We start from the raw sequence: 21,326 nt of genomic DNA on the forward strand, positions 1-21,326 counted from the left end.
TACATTTATCAGTGACCACTTATTCAGGAAAAATATCAGATACTTTACTTCCGTACATAGGGATTGAAATTTCTCCTCAAGAATTTATCTCAAGTTGACGACATAATTTGAAAAAATTATATTGTCAAATTAAAAAAACATATATATGCCCATTTTCACCGTTCAAATGCTTAGAAAATGTTTCTTATCCTAATAGTTTTTCTTTGCTAGCAACTTTGTACCTAAGAATTTCATATTTTTGAAAGCAGCATAAAAAAAAAATTATGTGAATATCTCTGTGAAAGTTTTTTTTAGAGTTTAGTTACTATTGAAAAGGGATACTTTTAGCCAGGGAGCTTATTTAAACGGAGTGGGAGGCTATTGCCATCCCGCAGATTCCCCCACCCCTACCCTCAACTATGAAGAGCACTGTATCTCCAGTCAAGAATACTTTTTTTTTGTTTTCAACGAAAAGTGGATAAACAACAAAATTTGCCCGTATTCAGATATTGAAAACTATATTTGCCTCAACAATTATATTTATGTGAATTGGCACCCCAGCTCCTAATTTATCATTCATAATCATCAATTGTTTCAAACAAGCAATTTTACATTATTGAATATAGAGTCATCAGATATCCGCCATAAAGTCCTTAGACATACTAGGCTTAGACAGATTAATTTTCATCCAAATTACATCCCTTTTTGTGGGTTTAAGGTTTTGAATACTCTTGACAAGATCAGTTCTCTAATTATTGTCCACCCTCGTCAGCGATTTGACAGACAAACTTTCTCTATTGAAACTATTATTATGGGGAGACTCGCCAACCTGAGTAGAGGCTCAGGTCAAAAACATCCATTGGTTGGTAATAAATATAAATTATACCTCATATGAGATTCGAAACGAATGATTCATGCGACTAAGCTATGATACAGCACTTCCACAATAGCTTTAGAGAGGAAACATAAATAAAATATAAAAAGTAAGCGTTATTCTAAGAGAAAATTTAATTCTACTGAAATGAAGTAATTTAAAAAATAAAGTAAGTTGTCATCTGTGGTACTTCATTTCAGCTTGCATAAACATCACGAAGAAAAGGTCTTTCTCTTGGAAAGAGTGCATTTCTGCTCATCTAAGTGATAAATGGTCTTCCCCAGATCAACATTTCTAGGAAAGCATTGCCCCTTTATGATGTGGAGATAGAACGATGCTTTCCCCGTATAATTGCTGACAGTTATTAATTACTATATTTTTCATAAGAAAAAAAATTGATGATTGCTGTATCTCCATATCAAAACACATGTTAATAATGAAGTCTTTCTGTTATTTGCCAAGTTTTTCCCTTTCGAAATTGTTAATCGTCTATATGAGCTAATTCTTATCTATCAAGGCATATTTGCTTGGAATATTTGTATGATACTAATAAATAAGATTCTTCTCCCAATATATTGCAAATAAAATATTGAGCAGCCTATTTGAGCAGAATATTTGTACGATACTAATAAATAAGATCCTTCTCCCAATATATTGCAAATAAAATATTGAGCAGCCTATTTGAGCAGAATATTTGTACGATACTAATAAATAAGATCCTTCTCCAAATATATTGCAAATAAATTATTGGGCAGCCTATTTGAGCAGAATATTTGTATGATACTCGATAAATAAGATCCTTCTCCCAAAATATTGCAAATAAAATATTGAGCATAAATAGAAAGTTGAAAAGAGATACAAATCAGGTACAAAGGAGCAGGAAAAAGACGTACAAAAGTTTGTAGACTAAAATTTTTGCTGCTGTACGTCGAGACAAAAGTTAAAAAAAAAAACTCTAATATCAAGACCATTAAAATTATTTTTATGCAAATACTACTGTCAAATTGATATGCATAGGAGTAAGGGCGAACTTCATCATTATGAGACTCGGCATAAAGACTAGCGTATTTCTTCTCGATTTTAAACGGAGCGATCGAGATTTTCACCAAGGAACATGGTAACAAGCGCATGGAGAACATTTCACGCTGTATATACAGCGTGAAATTGATGATAGTAAAACGTTTAATATAATCTGACATGAACTTCAAATTTTTTTCATAGAAACTTTTCACCATTAATATATTTTTTTTTCCTTTCCGGATTTTTTCAAACATTTTTTTTTTCTTTTTTATAATTTATCGTCTCTGAATGCTCATGATTCTTTGAGTGATGTCATTCTCATGACATCATGATGTCATTCTTTGAGCTCGTTTATTTGATTGTTAATTATTGTGGTAATTATTTACCATATTGTGGTAATTATTTTGTCATTCTGCTTTGTGTGGTGGGTCGTGAACTTGAGAATTGTATCTTCAACTAGTTTTACTCATTTTGAAAATATTGATAGGGTCACCACAATCACGAGCTCTGCCTCTCCTTGGTGACCTAGTGTATTTTATTTGTTATGTGTACTATATTTATAAATAGAATTGAATTGAAAATAAGTGTTTAATAGCTATTAACAAGCATTGACCTGCTTTTCATAATCATGTTTTTTTCCATTTTTTTTACCGCTCTAGGGCTCTCACACATGTTGATTTAGATCGTTTTTCATCCAGATGGCTAAAACTCATTTGGGACATTTGTTTAATGTTACTGACGTGGTTGGTTCCTTACATGTTGTTCAGTGCAATAAATGGTTTGACAAAAAAAATATTTTTCTTATAAACTGCTATAGATTTTTGGCTCACTGAAACAGTATTTTGTACGATTGATCATGATTTATTGCTTCGAAAATATTTCTAGGATGGGAACAGGAAAAAACAAAAATGCAAGAAGTAAGAGCATTTCATTCCATTGAAATAAAGCAATTTAAAGAGAAGCAATTCGTCATTCAGTGAATTTCATTTGAGCGCACATCAACATCATAAAAGAAAAAGTTTCCTATTCGACGGGACTGGATCTCTACTCATCGATATGATAAACGGTCTTCTCCAGTTCAACATTTCTAAGAAAAGCATTCCCCCTTTATGATGTAAAGGTAGAATGATGCTTCTTTTTTTGAGAGTGCTGACAATTATATACACTGTATATTCTTGGCAAGGAAAAAGTTTATTATTTCCGTATCTGCATATCAAAAAGCACTGTACTGATGAAGTCTTCTTTCTATTATTTGCCACGTTTCTTCCTTTGGAGATCGCTAACTGTCTATATATGATGATGTTTATCTCTAAGGAATATTTGTTAGGAAGGATAATTCTGACTAATGGGATGTGACTTCCGAAACAATGGGAACGAAATATTAGGCATAAATAGGAAGTAAGATAGAGCAAGAAAAGGCATAAAATTAATAAATTAATATTTTATTTTCAATTCTAAAAAATGATAAAAGTAAAAAAAGAAACCTATCCAATTATTTGGAAAATTAGGATTCTGACTTGCCTTGAAGAAGGTTGAGCTTTTCTATTTTAAACCTGATCTAGAAAAACTAGGACTTTGAGTTGTAAATTAAATAAAAAAACAAGATTAACGACTGAAAGTAAGGAGCAACATTAAAACTTAAAACAAACAGAAATTATTCGGTATATAAAGGCAATTACCCCTCCTTCAATAGTTTGGCTTTTTGTTACAATTCTTTAAAAAGACTGCTTAAACACAAGGGCCGTTGATTTTGAGTAGAAAATGTTTTTAAAGAACTTTAAGAATTTAGCGTAAACAGTGAGGGTTGAGAAACGGGTAATACCCCTCATTCAGGGAATAATTTCTTTTTGTTTTAAGTTTTAAGGCTAAATTACTATCAGTCGAAAAAAACTTGTCTGTTTTAATTTGATTTCTCACCATTTTTCAAATCGTGCTAGGAAATCCCCATCCCTCCTTACTGTGTAGAATTCCTCCTGGAAAATTCCCTTCCCATTGAAAATTGCACTATAAAAATTTCTGCACATTTCTCAATGACAAGTACTATATGTGGACAATGGGTGAATTGCTTAACTTAGCGTCGTTTCCCAAGGGACTTTTTGATGTCTTGTCATCCTCAAAAGCATAGTTATTGGACATTTTCCGCTATACTACATTGAATGGTTGTTTAAAATATTTGATCAAAAATGTCTTTGGGAATAAAGAAGTATCAATGGGGGTTAGATGCAATCCCATCTTTTTAGTCACTTAAAAATGGAACTAGAACTTTATTGATTTCGGTTCGCATGAACCATATTTCTATCTCCTAGGGCCGTAGTTTCGATACAATTACCGATGGGAAAATAGATTAAAAAACAGGCATCCGTTATCTTTCTTTTGGCCAAAAAAAAAATATATATATAATTCCACATTTTGTGGATAGATGGGTGAAAACCTCTAAACTAGGGCTCTCAGATATGCTGAATTTGATGGTGTGATTTTCACCAAGGTCGATTGAATTTTTGAGGGTGTTTCCCCTCTTTTTGAAAAACAGCCAAAATTTCTCAGATTCATACCATCTAATGAGTAACATTAATGGACCAAGTCGCTTCTTAGTTACAGTTCTTTAAAATAAACAGTTTGATAATTATCAAAAATTTTTGACACGAAATGGAGCTTTGATGAAAAAATGAGGGTTAAAAAAGTAGATATGTTCTTTGCCAGGAATGTGGAAAATGCTCGTCAGTTTCAGGGTAGTTCCAGGGTCTTTGATGATTCATAGGATCCATTGATGGCAAAAGCAGCCATGCACACCTAAAATTTCATGTAGTTTTTTTGCAAGATTTTCCACATACTTAAAGGCTCAAATATATTTTAGGGAGATACTTGTAGATATGAAGCTACAATATTTCACCCTTTGTAAGATTTGTAAAATTGCAGTATATAATTTTTTTTTCATTTCTTCATAACAACTGAGCTGGCGTCGTAAACAATCCACTTTATTATACAGGGGTTTCAAACAGTTCGTGGTAACGAACTGTAGTAAGGATATTTAAGAAATTCAAATGTACTGAAAATACTGGAAATTCACATATTTGAACTGGAGCACATATATGGATAAGCACAAATATGGAGAACATACGCGAATCCATTTATGATAAAAAAAAAAAAACAATTGCTCTTCTTTTTGACCATTTAAATGCCAAATTTCGTTGAATACAAATCCCAAAATTTGGCGTAATGAGTTGCGGGTTAAGTAGGTGGTAGCATTCTTCACACACTGGATAGTTTTTTCCCGTTTTAACCTTTACTATCATTTTTTAACTGTGTTTAAAAAAATATTCTACATCTAAGCATTTAAAAAAGTATTTCAAGTGATTTCAAGTAAAGTTCATGAGTTTATAAGTTTATTAATCCACATTTACAAACAAATCAAACAGTTCATGATAACGAACTATAGTAAGGAGCGACCGGGCTCAATAGTAACCGAAACTCTAAAAAATGGAATTTTGACACCAATCGTTACATCAAAAGAATCACATTTTAATGCTGATTTTAAATATATAAGTTTCTTTAAGATCAGTTATACCCATCAAAAGTTACGAGCCTGAGAAAATTTGCCTCATTTTAGAAAATAGGGGACAACACCCCCTAAACGTCATACAATATTAACGAAAATCACACCATCAGGTTCAACGTATCAGAGAACATTATTGTAGAAGTTCCAAGCTCCTATCTACAAAAATGTGAAATTTCGCATTTTTTGCCAGAAGACAGATCACGGATGCGTGTTTTTTTGTTTATTTTTTTTTTGTTTGTTTTTTGTTGTTGTTTTTTTCCAGGTGCGATCGTATCGACTGATTGGTCCTAGAATGTCGCGATAGGGCTCATTCTAACGGAAATTAAAAATTCTAGTGCCCTTTTTAAGTGATCAAAAATATTGGAGGGCACCTAGGCCCCCTCTCACGCTCATTTTTTCCCCAAAAGTCACCGGATCAAAATTCTGAGATAGCCATTTTATTCACCACAGTCGAAAAATCTAATAACTATGTCTTTAGGGATGACTTACTCCCCCGCAGTCCCAGTAGGAGGGGCTGCAAGTTACAAACTTTGACCTGTGTTTACATATAGTAATGGTTACTGGGAAGTTTAAAGGCGTTTTCAGGGGGATTTTTTGGTTTAGGGGGAGAGTTGGGGGGGTTACGTTGGAGGATATTTCCATGGAGAAACGTCTCATGGGGGAAGAGAATTTCAATGAAGGGGTGCAGGATTTTCTAGCAATATTTGAAAAAGCACTGAAAAAATAAATATGAAAAGTTGTTTCTACTGAAAGTAAGAAGCAGCATTAAATTCTAAAACGAACAAAAATTATTATGCATATGAGGGGTTGACCTTCTCTTTATACCTCACACTTTACGCTAACGTATTTTTAGTAATTTCAACTATTTGTTCTACGGCCTTTGTGATTCAGAGGTCATTCTTAAGGAATTGGGACAAAATCTAAGCTTTAGTGTAAAGAGCGAGGTATCGACGAGGGTTGAACCCCCTCATATACGCAATAAAAACATACGAATATTGAAGGTCGTTACGTAAGTTAATTCGTAAGTTACGTATATATTTTACGAAAACGTTTGTAAGAAATTGAAAGTTCTAGTTGCTTTTTCAAGTAATCAAAAACTTGGAGGACAACTAGGCCTCCTCCCTCGGTCCTTTTTTCTCAAAATCTTCCGATTAATTGCAATTAATGAACATGCAAATTTCGTTTTAATTATTTATGTGCGGAGAGCCAACATCAAAACATGCATTAATTCAAAAACGCCCAGAAATTCAATAAAAAAAACAAGTTTTTTAAACGAAAGTAAGGAGCAAGATTAGAACTTAAAACGAACAAAAATTACTCCGTATATGAAAAGGGCTTTTCCTCCTCAACGCCCTGCTCTTTACGCTAAAGTTTCTTACTGTTTTAAAAGTAGAGTTAAGAGAAAGAGTCAAACTTTAGCGTAAAGAGCGGGGCGTTGAGGAGGAAAATCCCCTTTCATATACGGAGTAATTTCTGTTCGTTTTAAGTTTTAATGTTGCTCCTTACTTTCATTTGAAAAAACTTTTTTTTTATTTAATCAATTTTAAAATTGGGTATATAAAATTTAATTACACCGCTGATTCTTTTAATCCTAGCTTAGCAAAAGACTTGTTCGAGCTCCCAGCTTTAAGTTTCAAACCGATCAGACTAAAAAGTTTTTTGGTCTACTTCCTGATCCCTTACTCCACCCCTCTTTCCACAACAAAACCTCGCAAAATAAAACTTTCTATTTTCCAATCAAATGAACCCTTTCCCAGATTCGTACGGTTACCCCTTCTATGTGATTTGGCCAGAAAATTATTTAGGCAATGTTATAGCGCTGCTCATGATCAGGGTATTTGAACCAGTAAAAAATTTCATTAGATTGAAATGGCCTAAACTGCCATCGACAAACAGTAAAACCTTAGCATAAAGAGTGGGGCGTTGGTGAGGAAGCAGCCCCTTTCATATGCGAAGTAATTTCTGGTCGTTTTAAGTTTTAAGGTCGCTCCTTACTTTCAGTTAAAAAAACTTGTTTTTTCATTTAATTTCTGAACGTTTTTGAATCAATGCCTGTTTTGATTGCGGCTCTCCGCAGAGGAATAATTAAAACGAAATTTGTATATATTTTTTTTCTTTGCTAAATGGCTTTCTCATAGTTTTGACCGAATGATTTTGAGAAAAAAGAGCCGGGGAGGAAGCCTATTTGCCCTCCGATTTTTTGGTTACTTAAAAATTCAACTAGAACTTTTAATTTTTCACGAACATTTTTATTAGTAAAAGATATACGTAACTTATAAATTGGCCTACGTGACAAACTTTTATATTCCATGTTTTTATTACATATATGAGCGGGTTCCCCCCTCGTTAGTACCTCACTCTTTACACTAAAGCTTAAATTTTGTCCCAATTCATTAAGAATGAACCCTGAATCAAAAAAGCCGTAGAATAAATAGTTGAAATTACGAAAAATACTTTAGCGTAAAAAGCGAGGTATTAGGAGGAGTTGAGCCCCTCAGATGCGTAATAATTTCTGTTCGTTTTAAGTTTTAATGCTACTCCTTACTTCCAGCTGAAAAAACTTTTTCATATTTATTTTTTCATTGTTTTTATTTTAAATAATGCTAGAGAATCCTGCGCTCGCTTCATGGAAATTTTCTTCCCCCATGACAAATTCCCCGATGGAAAGTTCCCCCAGCATATCCCCCTCTTCTCAACCCCTCCTCCCAACCAAAAAATCCCCCTGAAAAAATTTGTACACTTCCCAATAATCATTACTATATGTAAGCGGTGGTCAATGTTTGTAACTTGTAGCCCCTCCCACGTGGACTTTGGGGGAGTAAGTCGTCCCCAAAGACATAGTTATAAGGTTTTTTGACTACGCTGAATAAAATGGATATCTCAGAATTTTGATACGTTGACTTTGGGAAAACAATTAGTGTGGGAGGGGGCCTAGGTGCCCTTACATTTTTTGGTCACTTAAAAAGGGAACTAGAGCTTTTCATTTCAGTTAGAATGAGCCCTCTCGCAACATTCTAGGACGACTGGGTCGATACGATCACCCCTGGGGAAAAAAACAATCCAAACAAATAAACACGCTTCCGTGATCTTCCTTCTGGCAAAAAAAATACAAAATTCCACATTTTTGTAGATAGGAGCTTGAAACTCCGGCAATAGGATTCTCTGATACGCTGAATCTGATGGTGTGATTTTCGTTAAGATTCTGTGACTTTTAGGGGGTGTTTCTCTCTATTTTCTAAAATAAGGCAAATTTTCCAAGGTCCGTAACTTTTGATGGGTAAGACTAAACTTGATGAAACTGAAACTTATATATTTAAAATCAGCATTAAAATATAATTCTTTCGATGTAGCTATTGGTATCAAAATTCTATTTCGGTTACTATTGAGCCGGGTCGCTCCTTACTACAGTTCGTTATCATGAAATGTTTGATTTGTTTGTGAATGTGGATTAATAAACTTATAAACTTATGAGCTTTACTTGAAATCACTTGAAATACTTTTTTAAATGCTTAGATGTAGAAAATATTTTTTTTTATCACAGTTAAAAAATGATAGTAAAAGTTAAAACGGGAAAAAACTATCCAGTGTGTGAAGAATGCTACCACCTGCTTAACCCACAACTCATTACGCCAAATTTTGGGTTTTGTATTCAACGAAATTTGGCATTTAAATGATCAAAAAGAAGAGCAATTGTTTTTTCTATCATAAATGGATTCGCGTATGTTCTCCATATATGTGCTTATCCATATATGTGCTCCATTTCAAATATGTGAATTTCAAGTATTTTCAGTACATTTGAATTTCTTAAATATCCAACGAACGGCATTTTCAGTTCAAATATCTTAAAAACCTTTCATCCGATGAAACCCTAGCGATTGCCAACTTTCGATAATTGTTGCACACCAAAATATTTTGCTCAAAATAAAAGCGGAACTTCAGGACAATGTGCAGTGTGAGTGGAAAAGAGTCTTCACTTTGGGAGTGAAAATTTTTCTTCACTTTAGGGATTTATCTTTCTCTTTATGTTTGCTAGGCTAAATAGTGTTAAATGCAAAAAGCAAGGTTAAAGAAATAAAATGGTGTTTTTCTCTTTTTTCTCTTGTTTGCATATATATATATATATATATATATATATATATATATATATATATATATATATATATATATATATATATATATATATATATATATATATATATATATATAATAGAGGAATTTCCTTGATCCCGATTTCTGCAAAAGCTTTTACAATAATAGTATTAAATAGGTTTAGAAATATAAGGAACGGTCGGACAAGGTCAAATCAAGCAGGATTCAGACCTGGTATGGGATGCTGCGATCACATTCTTGCCTGAGACAGATCCTGGAACACCGCCTTATACACCAGCATGAGACAAGTCTTTATCGACTTTGTAACGACATTTGACTCGGTGATGAGAATTTGGGATGCGATGAGGGATGATGGAGTGCCGAAAAAAATGTCCATTTAATTAAGACTTATTACGGGGGGACGAGGGCATTTGCAAGAGCAGATGGAGAAATCTCTAAAGAACTATCAATTGATGAAGGTGTGCGACAGGGTTGTACCCTATCACCCATTTTTTTTAGCTTTGTCATCAATCGGATCTTGAAGACCCTTGACAAATATACAAAGATTGTTGCGATCGGTCCAACACTATCAATAACAGACTTTGATTACGCCAATGATGTAGATATTTTGGCTGAGTCAGCAACAGAAGCACAGCTCATGATAGAAAACATTGCTGCTAGAAACCTTGCTAGAAACTAAAGATCAGCCAATCGAAAACAAAATCAATGCACACCTCTGGGATAGATGAAGTTCTGATTACATTAAATGGTGTTCTAATCGAGGAGGTCCATACTCTAAAATATCTAGGTTCCCTAATAAATCCCAAGGGTGAAGCTCTAAACGAAATACAAAGCCGCATCTCCGCCTCCTTGGCAGCATTCATTTAGCTTCGGAAGTGTTTCTGGCATGAAATGAAATCTCCCTCCGAACAAAGCTCCAGATACATAACGCGTTGGTATTCCTCTCTGTATTACTTTATAGTTGCGAAACGTGGCCCCTCAGAGCTGGGGAAGCTAATGACCTGAGCGTCTTCCACCACAAGTGTCTGCGCTACATTCTTGGCCTGCATCGCTTTGACCGCGTCTCTAATGATCACATCAGAAGAAGATGTGGTGACATACCACTTGTCTCAGATGTTGTCAAAGCGAGACGACTACGGTGGTTCGGGCATACACTGCGCCGACCAGATGACTCGTTCAACAAACAGGGCTTGAAATGCCAACCCCTTGCGCACTGGAAGAGAAGCCTGGGGAACAGAAAAAGACATGGTTATCGACAGTTAGAGCCGACCTCGAGCCAATGGGAGGTTTCAAGAAGCACGGGCATCGCTGGAATAGACAATGGGTTCAGTTGATCGAGCCAGTCGCACTTGAAAAAGAACCATGGAGGGACGCTTGTCGGCAAATTCGGGATGCCACGATGGGCCTGGACAAGGCTCGGACGTGACTCCAAGTACAAGTAAGTGAGTAAATATATATATATATATATATATATATATATATATATATATATATATATATATATATATATATATATATATATATATATATATATATATATATATATATATATATATACTAGCTGTTGGGGTGGCGCTTCGCGCCACCACAACACCTAGTTGGTGGGGGCGCTTCGTCCCCCCCCCAAGCCCCCCCCCCCACGCGCGGGGGGGCTCGGGGTTTTACTACGTAAAACTTGCGAATATACAACATTCTTTGCTGTCCCATTGTCTGTGCATATAAATAGATTGTCAGGTTTACCGACTCTTGAACATGCAACATATAATGGTCCATGGGAAAACAATCCGTATTCAGATCTATACCTCATGATTCTAATGATTGCCCTTGAGCTTTGTTGATGGGGATTGCTAATCGACCATTACCTGAGTCGCCATCGTCATTTATATATCATTTTTATATTTTTTTTTAGTTTTTTACCTTTTTTTTTCTTTTTAGTTTTTTATTGGTTTTTACCTTTTTTTTTGCTTTTTTAGTAATTTTTCGTTTTTTCTTTTTACTTTTTTTAGTTTTTATCTTTTTTATTTTTTTTTATTTTTATTTTTAATTTTATTAGTTTTCTTTTTCTCTTCTATTTTTCAGCTTTTTCCTTTTTTTTAGTTTTTTTTTTAGTTTTTAGTTTTTTAATTTTTTTCCTTTTTTTAGTTTCTTTAGTTTTTTTAGTTTTTCGGCTTTTTTATTTTTTATTAGTTTTTAGTTTTTTTTGTAGTTTTTGCCTTTTTTTTAGTTTTTTCAGTTTTTTTTTTAGTTTTTAGTTTTTACCTTTTTTAGCCTAACCAGGATTTGAACCTGGGACCTTCATTCTCCGTTCTGACACCCTCTCTCACCGAGTGACTACTCCAGCATGTTCATTTTGGTGTTTTAAATGGTATATTATTAACCAAATTAATGTGTTTTACAATATACTAAGCATCGTCATAACAAAAATGACGACAACTAATTTCATGACGTCAGTCTACACAGAAACATGACGTCACCTGATCCACAGATCCACAGACAGACAACTTATATATATATATATATATATATATATATATATATATATATATATATATATATATATATATATATATATATATATATATATATATATATATATATATACTAGCTGTTGGGGTGGCGCTTCGCGCCACCCCAACACCTAGTTGGTGGGGGCGCTTCGCGCCACCCCCCAAGCCCCCCCGCGCGCGTAAGTCGTTACGCGCCATATTAGTTACGCGCCATTGTAGTTGTGTCCCTATGTCCCACCTGTGAATATAGAATATATATATATATATATATATATATATATATATATATATATATATATATATATATATATATATATATATATATATATATATATATATATATATATATATATGTTTTTAACTACGTAAAACTTGCGAATATACAACATTCTTTGCTGTCCCATTGTCTGTGCATATAAATAGATTTTCAGGTTTACCGACTCTTGAACATGCAACATATAATGGTCCATGGGAAAACAATCCGTATTCAGATCTATACCTCATGATTCTAATGATTGCCCTTGAGCTTTGTTGATGGTGATTGCTAATCAACCATTCCCTGAGTCGCCATCGTCATTTATATATCCCCCTGTGCACCCCGGCGTCCCCTTTGTAGTTATGTCCCTGTGTCCCGGTCGTCATTTATATTCCCTGTGTCCCGGTCGTCATTTGTGTCCCGGTGTTCCAGTCTGTAATTTCTCTTTGAGTGTCCCAGGCGTCATTTATATTCCTTGTGTCCCGGTGTCCCGGTCGTCATTTATATCCCCCTGTGCTCCCCGGCGTCCCCATTGTAGTTGTGTCCCTGTGTCCCGGTCGTCATTAATATTCCCTGTGTCCCGGTCGTCATTTGTATCCCGGTTTCCCGGTCTGTATATACATTCGTTTTTTAGTTTTGTTTTTCTCCTTTATTTTTTTCCTTTTTTCTTTTTTTTCTTTTTTAGTTTATTTAGATTTTTAGATTTTTTAGTTTTTTTATTAGTTTTTAGTTTTTTTGTAGTTTTTACCATTTTTTTAGTTTTTTTAGTTTTTTTTTTTACTTATGTCCTGGTCGTCATTATATATATTTATTCATATTTTTTTAGTTTTCTTTTTCTCTTTTATTTTTCAGTTTTTTCCTTTTTTTTAGTTTTTTTCTTTTTTAGTTTTTAGTTTTTTTTAGTTTTTTACCTTTTTTTAGTTTTTTTTTAGTTTTTTTAGTTTTTTAGCTTTTTTATTTTTTTATTAGTTTTTATTTTTTTTGTAGTTTTTGCCTTTTTTTATTTTTTTCAGTTTTTTTTTAGTTATTAGATTTTTACCTTTTTTTAGTTTTTTTTAGTTTTTCAGCTTTTTTAGTTTTTTTTTCTTTTTAGTTTTTTTTGTAGTTTTTACCTTTTTTAGTTTTTTTCTTCTTTTGTATTAGTGTGAAATAATTCAGACGTCATATGCGGACAAACATGACGTCACCTGATCCACAGATCCACACACAGACAACTTATTTTTATATATATAGATATATATTTAACTACGTAAAACTTGCGAATATACAACATTCTTCGCTGTCCTATTGTCTGTCCATATAAATAGATTGTCAGGTTTACCAACTCTTGAACATGCAACATAATAATTGTCCATGGGAAAACAATTCGTATTCATATCTATACCGCATTTTTCTAACGATTGCCCTTGAGCTTTGTTGATGGTGATTGCTAATCGAACATTCCCTGTGTCCCCGTCGTCATCTATATATCCCCCTGTGCCCCCGGCGTCCCCGTTGGAGTTGTATCCCTGTGTCCAGGTCGTCATTTATATTCCCTGTGTCCCGGTCGTCATTTGTGTCCCGGTATCCCAGTCTGTAATTTCTCTTAGAGTGTCCTGGTCGTCATTTATATAGATATATAGATACAGTTTCATTTCTGTTTTTTTTTTCTTTTATAGTTTTTTCTTTTCTTATTTTTTTCTTTTTTAGTTTTTCTTTTTTAAGTTTCTTCTTTTTATTGATAATAAACCTCAAAATTTGGGGTATCTGTTTTAAGGTTTTCGAATTACCTTAATCTTTTGTCAAAATATATTGAAACATTTGTGGAATTCCCAGTTTTTTTAGTTTTTTCTTTTTTTTTTAGCTGTTTAGGTTTTTTTTAGTTTTTTTTTCTTTTTAGTTTTTTACCTTTTTATTTTTTTTACATTTTTCCTTTTTAAGTTTTTTTCTTTTTTTAATTTTTTATTTAGTTTTTTTTTAGTTTTTTCTTTTTAGTTTTGTTTTTAGTTTTTTACCATTTTTGTTTTTTCGAATTACTTTAACCTATTGTCAAAATATTTCGAAATATTTATGCAATTTCCAGTTTTTACATTCTAGTTTGTTTTCTTTTATATATATAGAAGATATAATCTGGCGTAATGGACAGACAACTTATTTTTATATATATTGTCAAAATATATTGAAATATTTGTGCAATTCCCAGTTTGTTTGGTTTTTTCTTTTTTTTTTTTTAGTTTTTTAGCTTTTTTAGTTTTTTTTAGTTTTTTATCTTTTTTATTTTTTTATGTTTTTTCTTTTTGGGTTTTTTCTTTTTTTTATTTTTTTAATTTTTAATTTTTTTTTAGTTTTTTCTTTTTAGTTTTTTTTTAGTTTTTTACCATTTTTCTTTTTTCGAATTACTTTAATCTAGTTTTTACCTTTTTTAGTTTTTTTTAGTTTTTTAGATGAAAATTTTTTTTAGTTTTTTCCTTTTTTTCTTTTTAGTTTTTTATTGGTTTTTACCTTTATTTTAGCTTATTTTTCAGTTTTTTCCTTTTTTTTAGTTTTTTTTTATTTTTTATTTTTTTTAGTTTTTTTTACCTTTTTTTAGTTTTTTTAGTTTTTTTAGTTTTTTAGCTTTTTTACTTTTTTTTATTAGTTTTTGTTTTTTTTGTAGTTTTTTGCCTTTTTTTAGTTTTTTCAGTTTTTTTTTTAGTTTTTTATTGGTTTTTACCTTTATTTTAGCTTATTTTTCAGTTTTTTCCTTTTTTTAGTTTTTTTTAGTTTTTAGTTTTTTTAGTTTTTTACCTTTTTTTAGTTTTTTTAGTTTTTTTAGTTTTTTAGCTTTTTTATTTTTTTTATTAGTTTTTAGTTTTTTTTGCAGTTTTTTCCTTTTTTTTAGTTTTTTTTAGTTTTTTCCTTTTTTTTTAGTTTTTTTTTTATTTTTTATTTTTTTTAGTTTTTTACCTCTTTTTAGTTTTTTTAGTTTTTTAGCTTTTTTACTTTTTTTATTAGTTTTTAGTTTTTTTTTGTAGTTTTTGCCTTTTTTTAGTTTTTTCAGTTTTTTTTTTAGTTTTTTATTGGTTTTTACCTTTATTTTAGCTTATTTTTCAGTTTTTTCCTTTTTTTTTAGTTTTTTTTAGTTTTTAGTTTTTTTAGTTTTTTACCTTTTTTTTAGTTTTTTTAGTTTTTTAGCTTTTTTATTTTTTTTATTAGTTTTTAGTTTTTTTTGTAGTTTTTGCCTTTTTTTAGTTTTTTTAGTTTTTTAGCTTTTTTATTAGTTTTTAGTTTTTTTTGTAGTTTTTGCCTTTTATTAGTTTTTTTAGTTTTTTAGCTTTTTATTTTTTTTATTAGTTTTTAGTTTTTTTTGTAGTTTTTGCCTTTTTTTAGTTTTTTCAGTTTTGACGTCACCTGATCCAGTTTTTTCAGGTGACGTCACCTGATCCATCCACAGATCCACAGACAACTTATTTTTATATATATAGATAGATATATATATATATATATATATATATACTAGCTGTTGGGGTGGCGCTTCGCGCCACCCCAACACCTAGTTGGTGGGGGCGCTTCGCGCCCCCCCCCAAGCCCCCCCGCGCGCGTAAGTCGTTACGCGCCATAATAGTTACGCGCCATTGTAGTTGTGTCCCTATGTCCCACCTGTGAATATAGATAGATATATATATATATGGTTTTAACTACGTAAAACTTGCGAATATACAACATTCTTTGCTGTCCCATTGTCTTTGCATATAAATAGATTGTCAGGTTTACCGACTCTTGAACATGCAACATATAATGGTCCATGGGAAAACAATCTGTATTCAGATCTATACCTCATGATTCTAATGATTGCCCTTGAGCTTTGTTGATGGTGATTGCTAATCGACCATTCCCTGTCCCGGTGTCCCGGTCGTCATTTACATCCCCCTGTTTCCTCCGGTGTCCCCGTTGTAGTTGTGTCCCTGTGTCCCGGTCGTCATTTATATTCCCTGTGTCCCGGTCGTCATTTGTATCCCGGTGTCCCGGTCTGTATATACATTCGTTTTTTAGTTTTGTTTTTCTCCTTTATTTTTTTCCTTTTTTTTTCTTTTTTAGCTTATTTAGATTTTTAGATTTTTTAGTTTTTTTATTAGTTTTTAGTTTTTTTTTCTTTTTAGTTTTTTTGTCCCGGTCGTCATTTATATCCCCCTGTTTCCCCCGGTGTCCCCGTTGTAGTTGTGTCCCTGTGTCCCGGTCGTCATTTATATTCCCTGTGTCCCGGTCGTCATTTGTATCCCGGTGTACCGGTCTGTATATACATTCGTTTTTTAGTTTTGTTTTTCTCCTTTATTTTTTTCCTTTTTTTTCTTTTTTAGTTTATTTAGATTTTTAGATTTTTTAGTTTTTTTATTAGTTTTTAGTTTTTTTTTCTTTTTAGTTTTTTTGTAGTTTTTACCTTCTTTTTAGTTTTGTTAATTTTTTTTTTACTTATGTCCTGGTCGTCATTTATACTCCCTATGTCCCGGTGCTTTGTTGATTGCTAATCGAACATTCCTTTTGTCCTGGTCGCTTTCTCTTTGAGTGTCGTCATTTATTAGTTTTTTCCTTTTTTTCTTTTTAGTTTTTTATTGGTTTTTACCTTTATTTTAGCTTATTTTTCAGTTTTTTCCTTTTTTTTAGTTTTTTTTTATTTTTTATTTTTTTTAGTTTTTTACCTTTTTTTAGTTTTTTTAGTTTTTTTAGTTTTTTAGCTTTTTTACTTTTTTTATTAGTTTTTAGTTTTTTTTTGTAGTTTTTGCCTTTTTTTAGTTTTTTCAGTTTTTTTTTTAGTTTTTTATTGGTTTTTACCTTTACAGTTTTTTTAGTTTTTTAGCTTTTTTATTTTTTTTATTAGTTTTTAGTTTTTTTTGTAGTTTTTGCCTTTTTTTAGTTTTTTCAGTTTTGACGTCACCTGATCCAGTTTTTTCAGGTGACGTCACCTGACACATCCATCCACACATCCACAGACAGACAGACAACTTATTTTTATATATATAGATATATATATAAATATATATATATATATATATATATATATATATATATATATATATATATATATACATATATATATATATATATATATATATATATATATATATATATATATATATATATATATATATATATATATATATATATATATATATATATATATATATATAACAAAGACAATTAAGTTTCATTTCCGTGAGCAACTCTCGATCCTATGCCATTTACTCTCCGGTGATTAAAAAAACAAAACAAATAATTTGTTTTCTCCAAAACAAAAAAAATTCCTGATCCCTTGAGATAAATAACTAAAAACCAACGATTTAATAACCAATAACCAATAACCGACGATAGAATCTCCGACAAGGAAGTTGGCTAACTTTCCAAGACGGTGTAAAGGAAAAAGTAAGATCAAATACTCCAAGTGAACGCTCAATGGTTATCATCAATGGTTGGAGTATCTGAGAAGTTCACTGCTCCAATTATCCCCACTTCAATACTTTACTCTTCACGGTAAAGTTATCAGCACTTTTGGAAAACCCTCCTATTCTAATTAAACGGACCCTGTGTTTCATTAGCCGTTCTTAAGAAACTTGGACAAGCGGTCAAACTTTAGCGTAAAGAGCAAGGTATTGATGAGAAGGCAACCCTTCATATATGAAATAGTTTCTGTTCGTTTGGAGTTTTATTGTTTTTCCTTACTTCGAGTTAAAACAAACTTATTTTTGAAAATATTATTTCTGATTGTTTTTAAAATAATCCCGGTAAATCTAGTTCACTCTCCATGAAAATTAAACCCCCCTCACACTCTTGTGAGTGTGACTCCCCCTTGGAGATTTTATTCAACGTAAAGTGTACCTTCACTTCCCTTCAAATTCCCTCCAGACAGTTCCATCCTCGTTGAAAATTCCCCCCGTATGATTTCTTGCGGACGATTCAGACTGAAAAATTCTCCTTAGGATACTTTTGTTTGAAAAAGACTTTGGTTTCTCAATCACTCCCCCTTCTGTGGAAATTATTTCCCGGAAATCAAAACATGCAGGAAGAACCCCTGATAATTCTCCCGGAAAATCTCCACTTGCAAAATTGATTTGGTAATAAGAATGTAAGACAATTGAAAAGAAGTTCATATAGGAATTCTATCAAATCCCCCCAGTGTAAAATTTCCCCTGCAAAACTCACCCCCCTAGAAAATTCCCCTCCCTAAAGAAGGTTTTCCTATGGAAAACCACCCCAAGCACACCCTCCACCCTAAAAATATCAGCATACTTCCCAATAGAAAATACTCACGTAAACAATGGGCAAATTTCAAAACTTACAGGGCTCTCCTCATGGACTGTAGGGATTATTTTACCCTAAAAGCATAATCATTTGATCTTTCAGCTATACTGAACACAATAGCTTTCTCAAATTTTCGATCGGGTAACTTTTGGAAAAAAGGGCGCGACAGGGGGCCAGTTGCCCTCCAATCTTTTTGGTCACCTAAAAAGGTCACTAGAACTTTTAATTTCCATTTGGATTCAACCTCTCCCGATTTTCTAGGACTAATATTTTGATAGGACCAAGCCTGAAAAAAAAAATAAACACACGGGTGTTTTTGTGAAATTCCACATTTCTGTATAGGAGCTTGAAATTTCTACGGTACGGTTCTCTAGTACGCCGAATCTGATCATGAGATTTTTAACGTATTTGAAACACAACCCCTCCTCTAACCAAAATTTGATTGTGAAACTAAAGCTAAAACTAGTTGGAAAACTAGATTTATTCAACAAATTTTAAAGAGTTATTAAAATTTTGTCAAAACCTAAATAACAATACAAAATACTAATTCTTAAACTGAAAAACCAAAAAAATACTTTATAAACATTCCTATTATTAACCAAGAAAGAAACTTATGTCCACTAAAACGAAGAGAACTTAACTTAAAAGGCGTTTACAAAAATCAAAATTTTCCAAAAAAAAATTGCGAACTATATTAAAGCCAAAGAAGAGCAGAAGTAAAGTCCTATAATAATTCAAATGAACATTGATTATTCTTATTAAATCAATAAAACCCAAAAGTAAAATAAATTAAAGTGAACCTTAAATATAAAAATAACAAATACAGATAGATGAATACATGAGCTAAAACGAACACAGATTAAATGAGTAATCAAGAAAAACTTAAAAATGGCATCAGTTATCACAAACAGGAGTAATATTAACGCCCACAAGCCTTTTAAAAGCCACGGGTTCATTTGCATTGCCTTTTCTATGTTATCCTAAATTTATTCAGAAGATAAATTATCTACTTACATTTCTTGCCAACATCTTTCCATAAGTAAGATATGCCGGAACATGGTCAGGCTTTGCCCCCAAAGCCATTTGAAACCAATGTTCTGCTTCAATATCCTGTCCAAGTTTATGGCAACTCTCCCCAAGTAAATTGTACAGACTCTACAAAAAACATGTATGAAAATTCAGGGAGTTTGATATTGGCGGTAATGCAATTTGCTAGTCTCGAAGTCCGAGAAAAATGTTTCATCAACCCTATGTTTTTTGTTATTAGACTATAATTACTTATGTTGAAGAATTTAGACGCCTAAGTCCTTACAAAACGACTAAAAACTGAACTGAAAAAAACATTCCTGGCTGAAAAATTAGAAGATTGTGCTTAAAAATGGTGTTGGAAAAATTGTACATAGAGTTTTTGGTGTTGAGTTATGAATTTGAGTTCGAGCAAGCATAAGGGGGAATTAAGTGCACTTTGAGTACATTTTTAAGTGCTTCTTAAATTTATTTTAGCACGGACCTTAATTATAGGAAATGCCTATTGAAACTAAAATCGACTTCTAGCACCAGTACCTAGGTTAGACCAAATTTTGCATCGAAATTCGTACTTCGGATACAAATTTGGGGCAGCACCTTGCTAATTTTGACGCCCAAGAGGTTCAAAGGTATCTAAAACCCGATATGCTGATTGTTAGCTTTTCTACCTAGGAGAAACAAAAAATAACATTTATAACATATTATTACCTTTGTGCACAAGGGTACTAAATGTTTGATTCGCACTGATTCAAAGGGAAAGAGGAAGCTACTTATATACAGGGAGACACTATTATGCCATTATATCTTTTTCTAGGATTTTCCTGAACACCGGAGCTAGGAAGCTTCAATCCTGACTTTAGATGCCCCGGACGTCCCGGAATTGGAAAGCTGCTACCCAATGTTCAATTCTCCAGCAACAATTGGCCAGAAACCGTATACCTGACTTTTGTTAGAGCTGACCCTTGCGGATGCATAGAGTTAAAAGTAAATAAGATTAACTTTGCTAGATTGACCTCTGAAATTCTTCTTCTTCTGCTTATATTACTAGTAGTAGGGGGACCAAGCTTCGATCGATGAAAAGAAAGACAGAATTTCTTTTCTAAAATATATCTCATTTCCTTTGTATTTGCTACAAAAAGCATAACCCAACGCCTACCTATAGTTTGAGTACCCATTCCACTGAGTACCCAGATGTAGTCCTATCCCCATTTCTAGTGGCTACAATGACAGAATAGTTAAAATAGCTAGGGTACTTCATGTGGATAAAGGATGACAGATTTCTAAAGATCATCCTTTCCAGCCCTCTATTTAGGGCTCATTAAGAGTAGAAGAGGGCGGATTAAGAGGGCGGTTAATTCGGAAAAATTAGAAAAAATGAGGGTATTTTTAACATACGAACGAGTTATCGGATCTTAATGAAATTTGATATTTAGAAGGACCTCGTGTCTCAGAGCTCTTATTTCAAATCCCAACCAGATCCGGTGACATTGGGGAGAGTAGAAGAGGGAAACCGGAAATCTCGGAGAACGCTCAGAGTGGAAAGATCGGGATGAAACTTGGTGGGACAAACGTTACAATACCGACCAAGAAGAGACTACAGGAACACTGTATTTGCGAGTTAATCTTTGTAATTATTAAATTAAAAAAAACAAATTTTTTTAACTGAAAGTAAGGAGCGACATTAAAACTTAAAACGAACAGAAATTACTTCGTATATGAAAGAGGCTGCTTCCTCATCAACGCCCC

General features: G+C 32.6%; 1 protein-coding gene across 3 annotated transcripts in view; it reads right to left on the reverse strand.

Annotated features, from left to right (window-relative positions):
• The window catches only part of LOC136035983 (protein O-mannosyl-transferase Tmtc2-like), a 213,087-nt gene that overhangs the window by 40,031 nt on the left and 151,730 nt on the right, over positions 1–21,326 (reverse strand). For all 3 annotated transcript variants that reach the window (XM_065717905.1, XM_065717889.1, XM_065717895.1), the window contains exon 10: positions 19,569–19,709. In XM_065717905.1, coding sequence (XP_065573977.1) covers positions 19,569–19,709 — 141 coding nt within the window. The remainder of the gene's footprint in view (positions 1–19,568; positions 19,710–21,326) is intronic.

The sequence above is a fragment of the Artemia franciscana genome, chromosome 2 (assembly GCF_032884065.1).
Source record: "Artemia franciscana chromosome 2, ASM3288406v1, whole genome shotgun sequence".
NCBI classification, from domain to species: Eukaryota; Metazoa; Arthropoda; class Branchiopoda; order Anostraca; family Artemiidae; genus Artemia; species Artemia franciscana.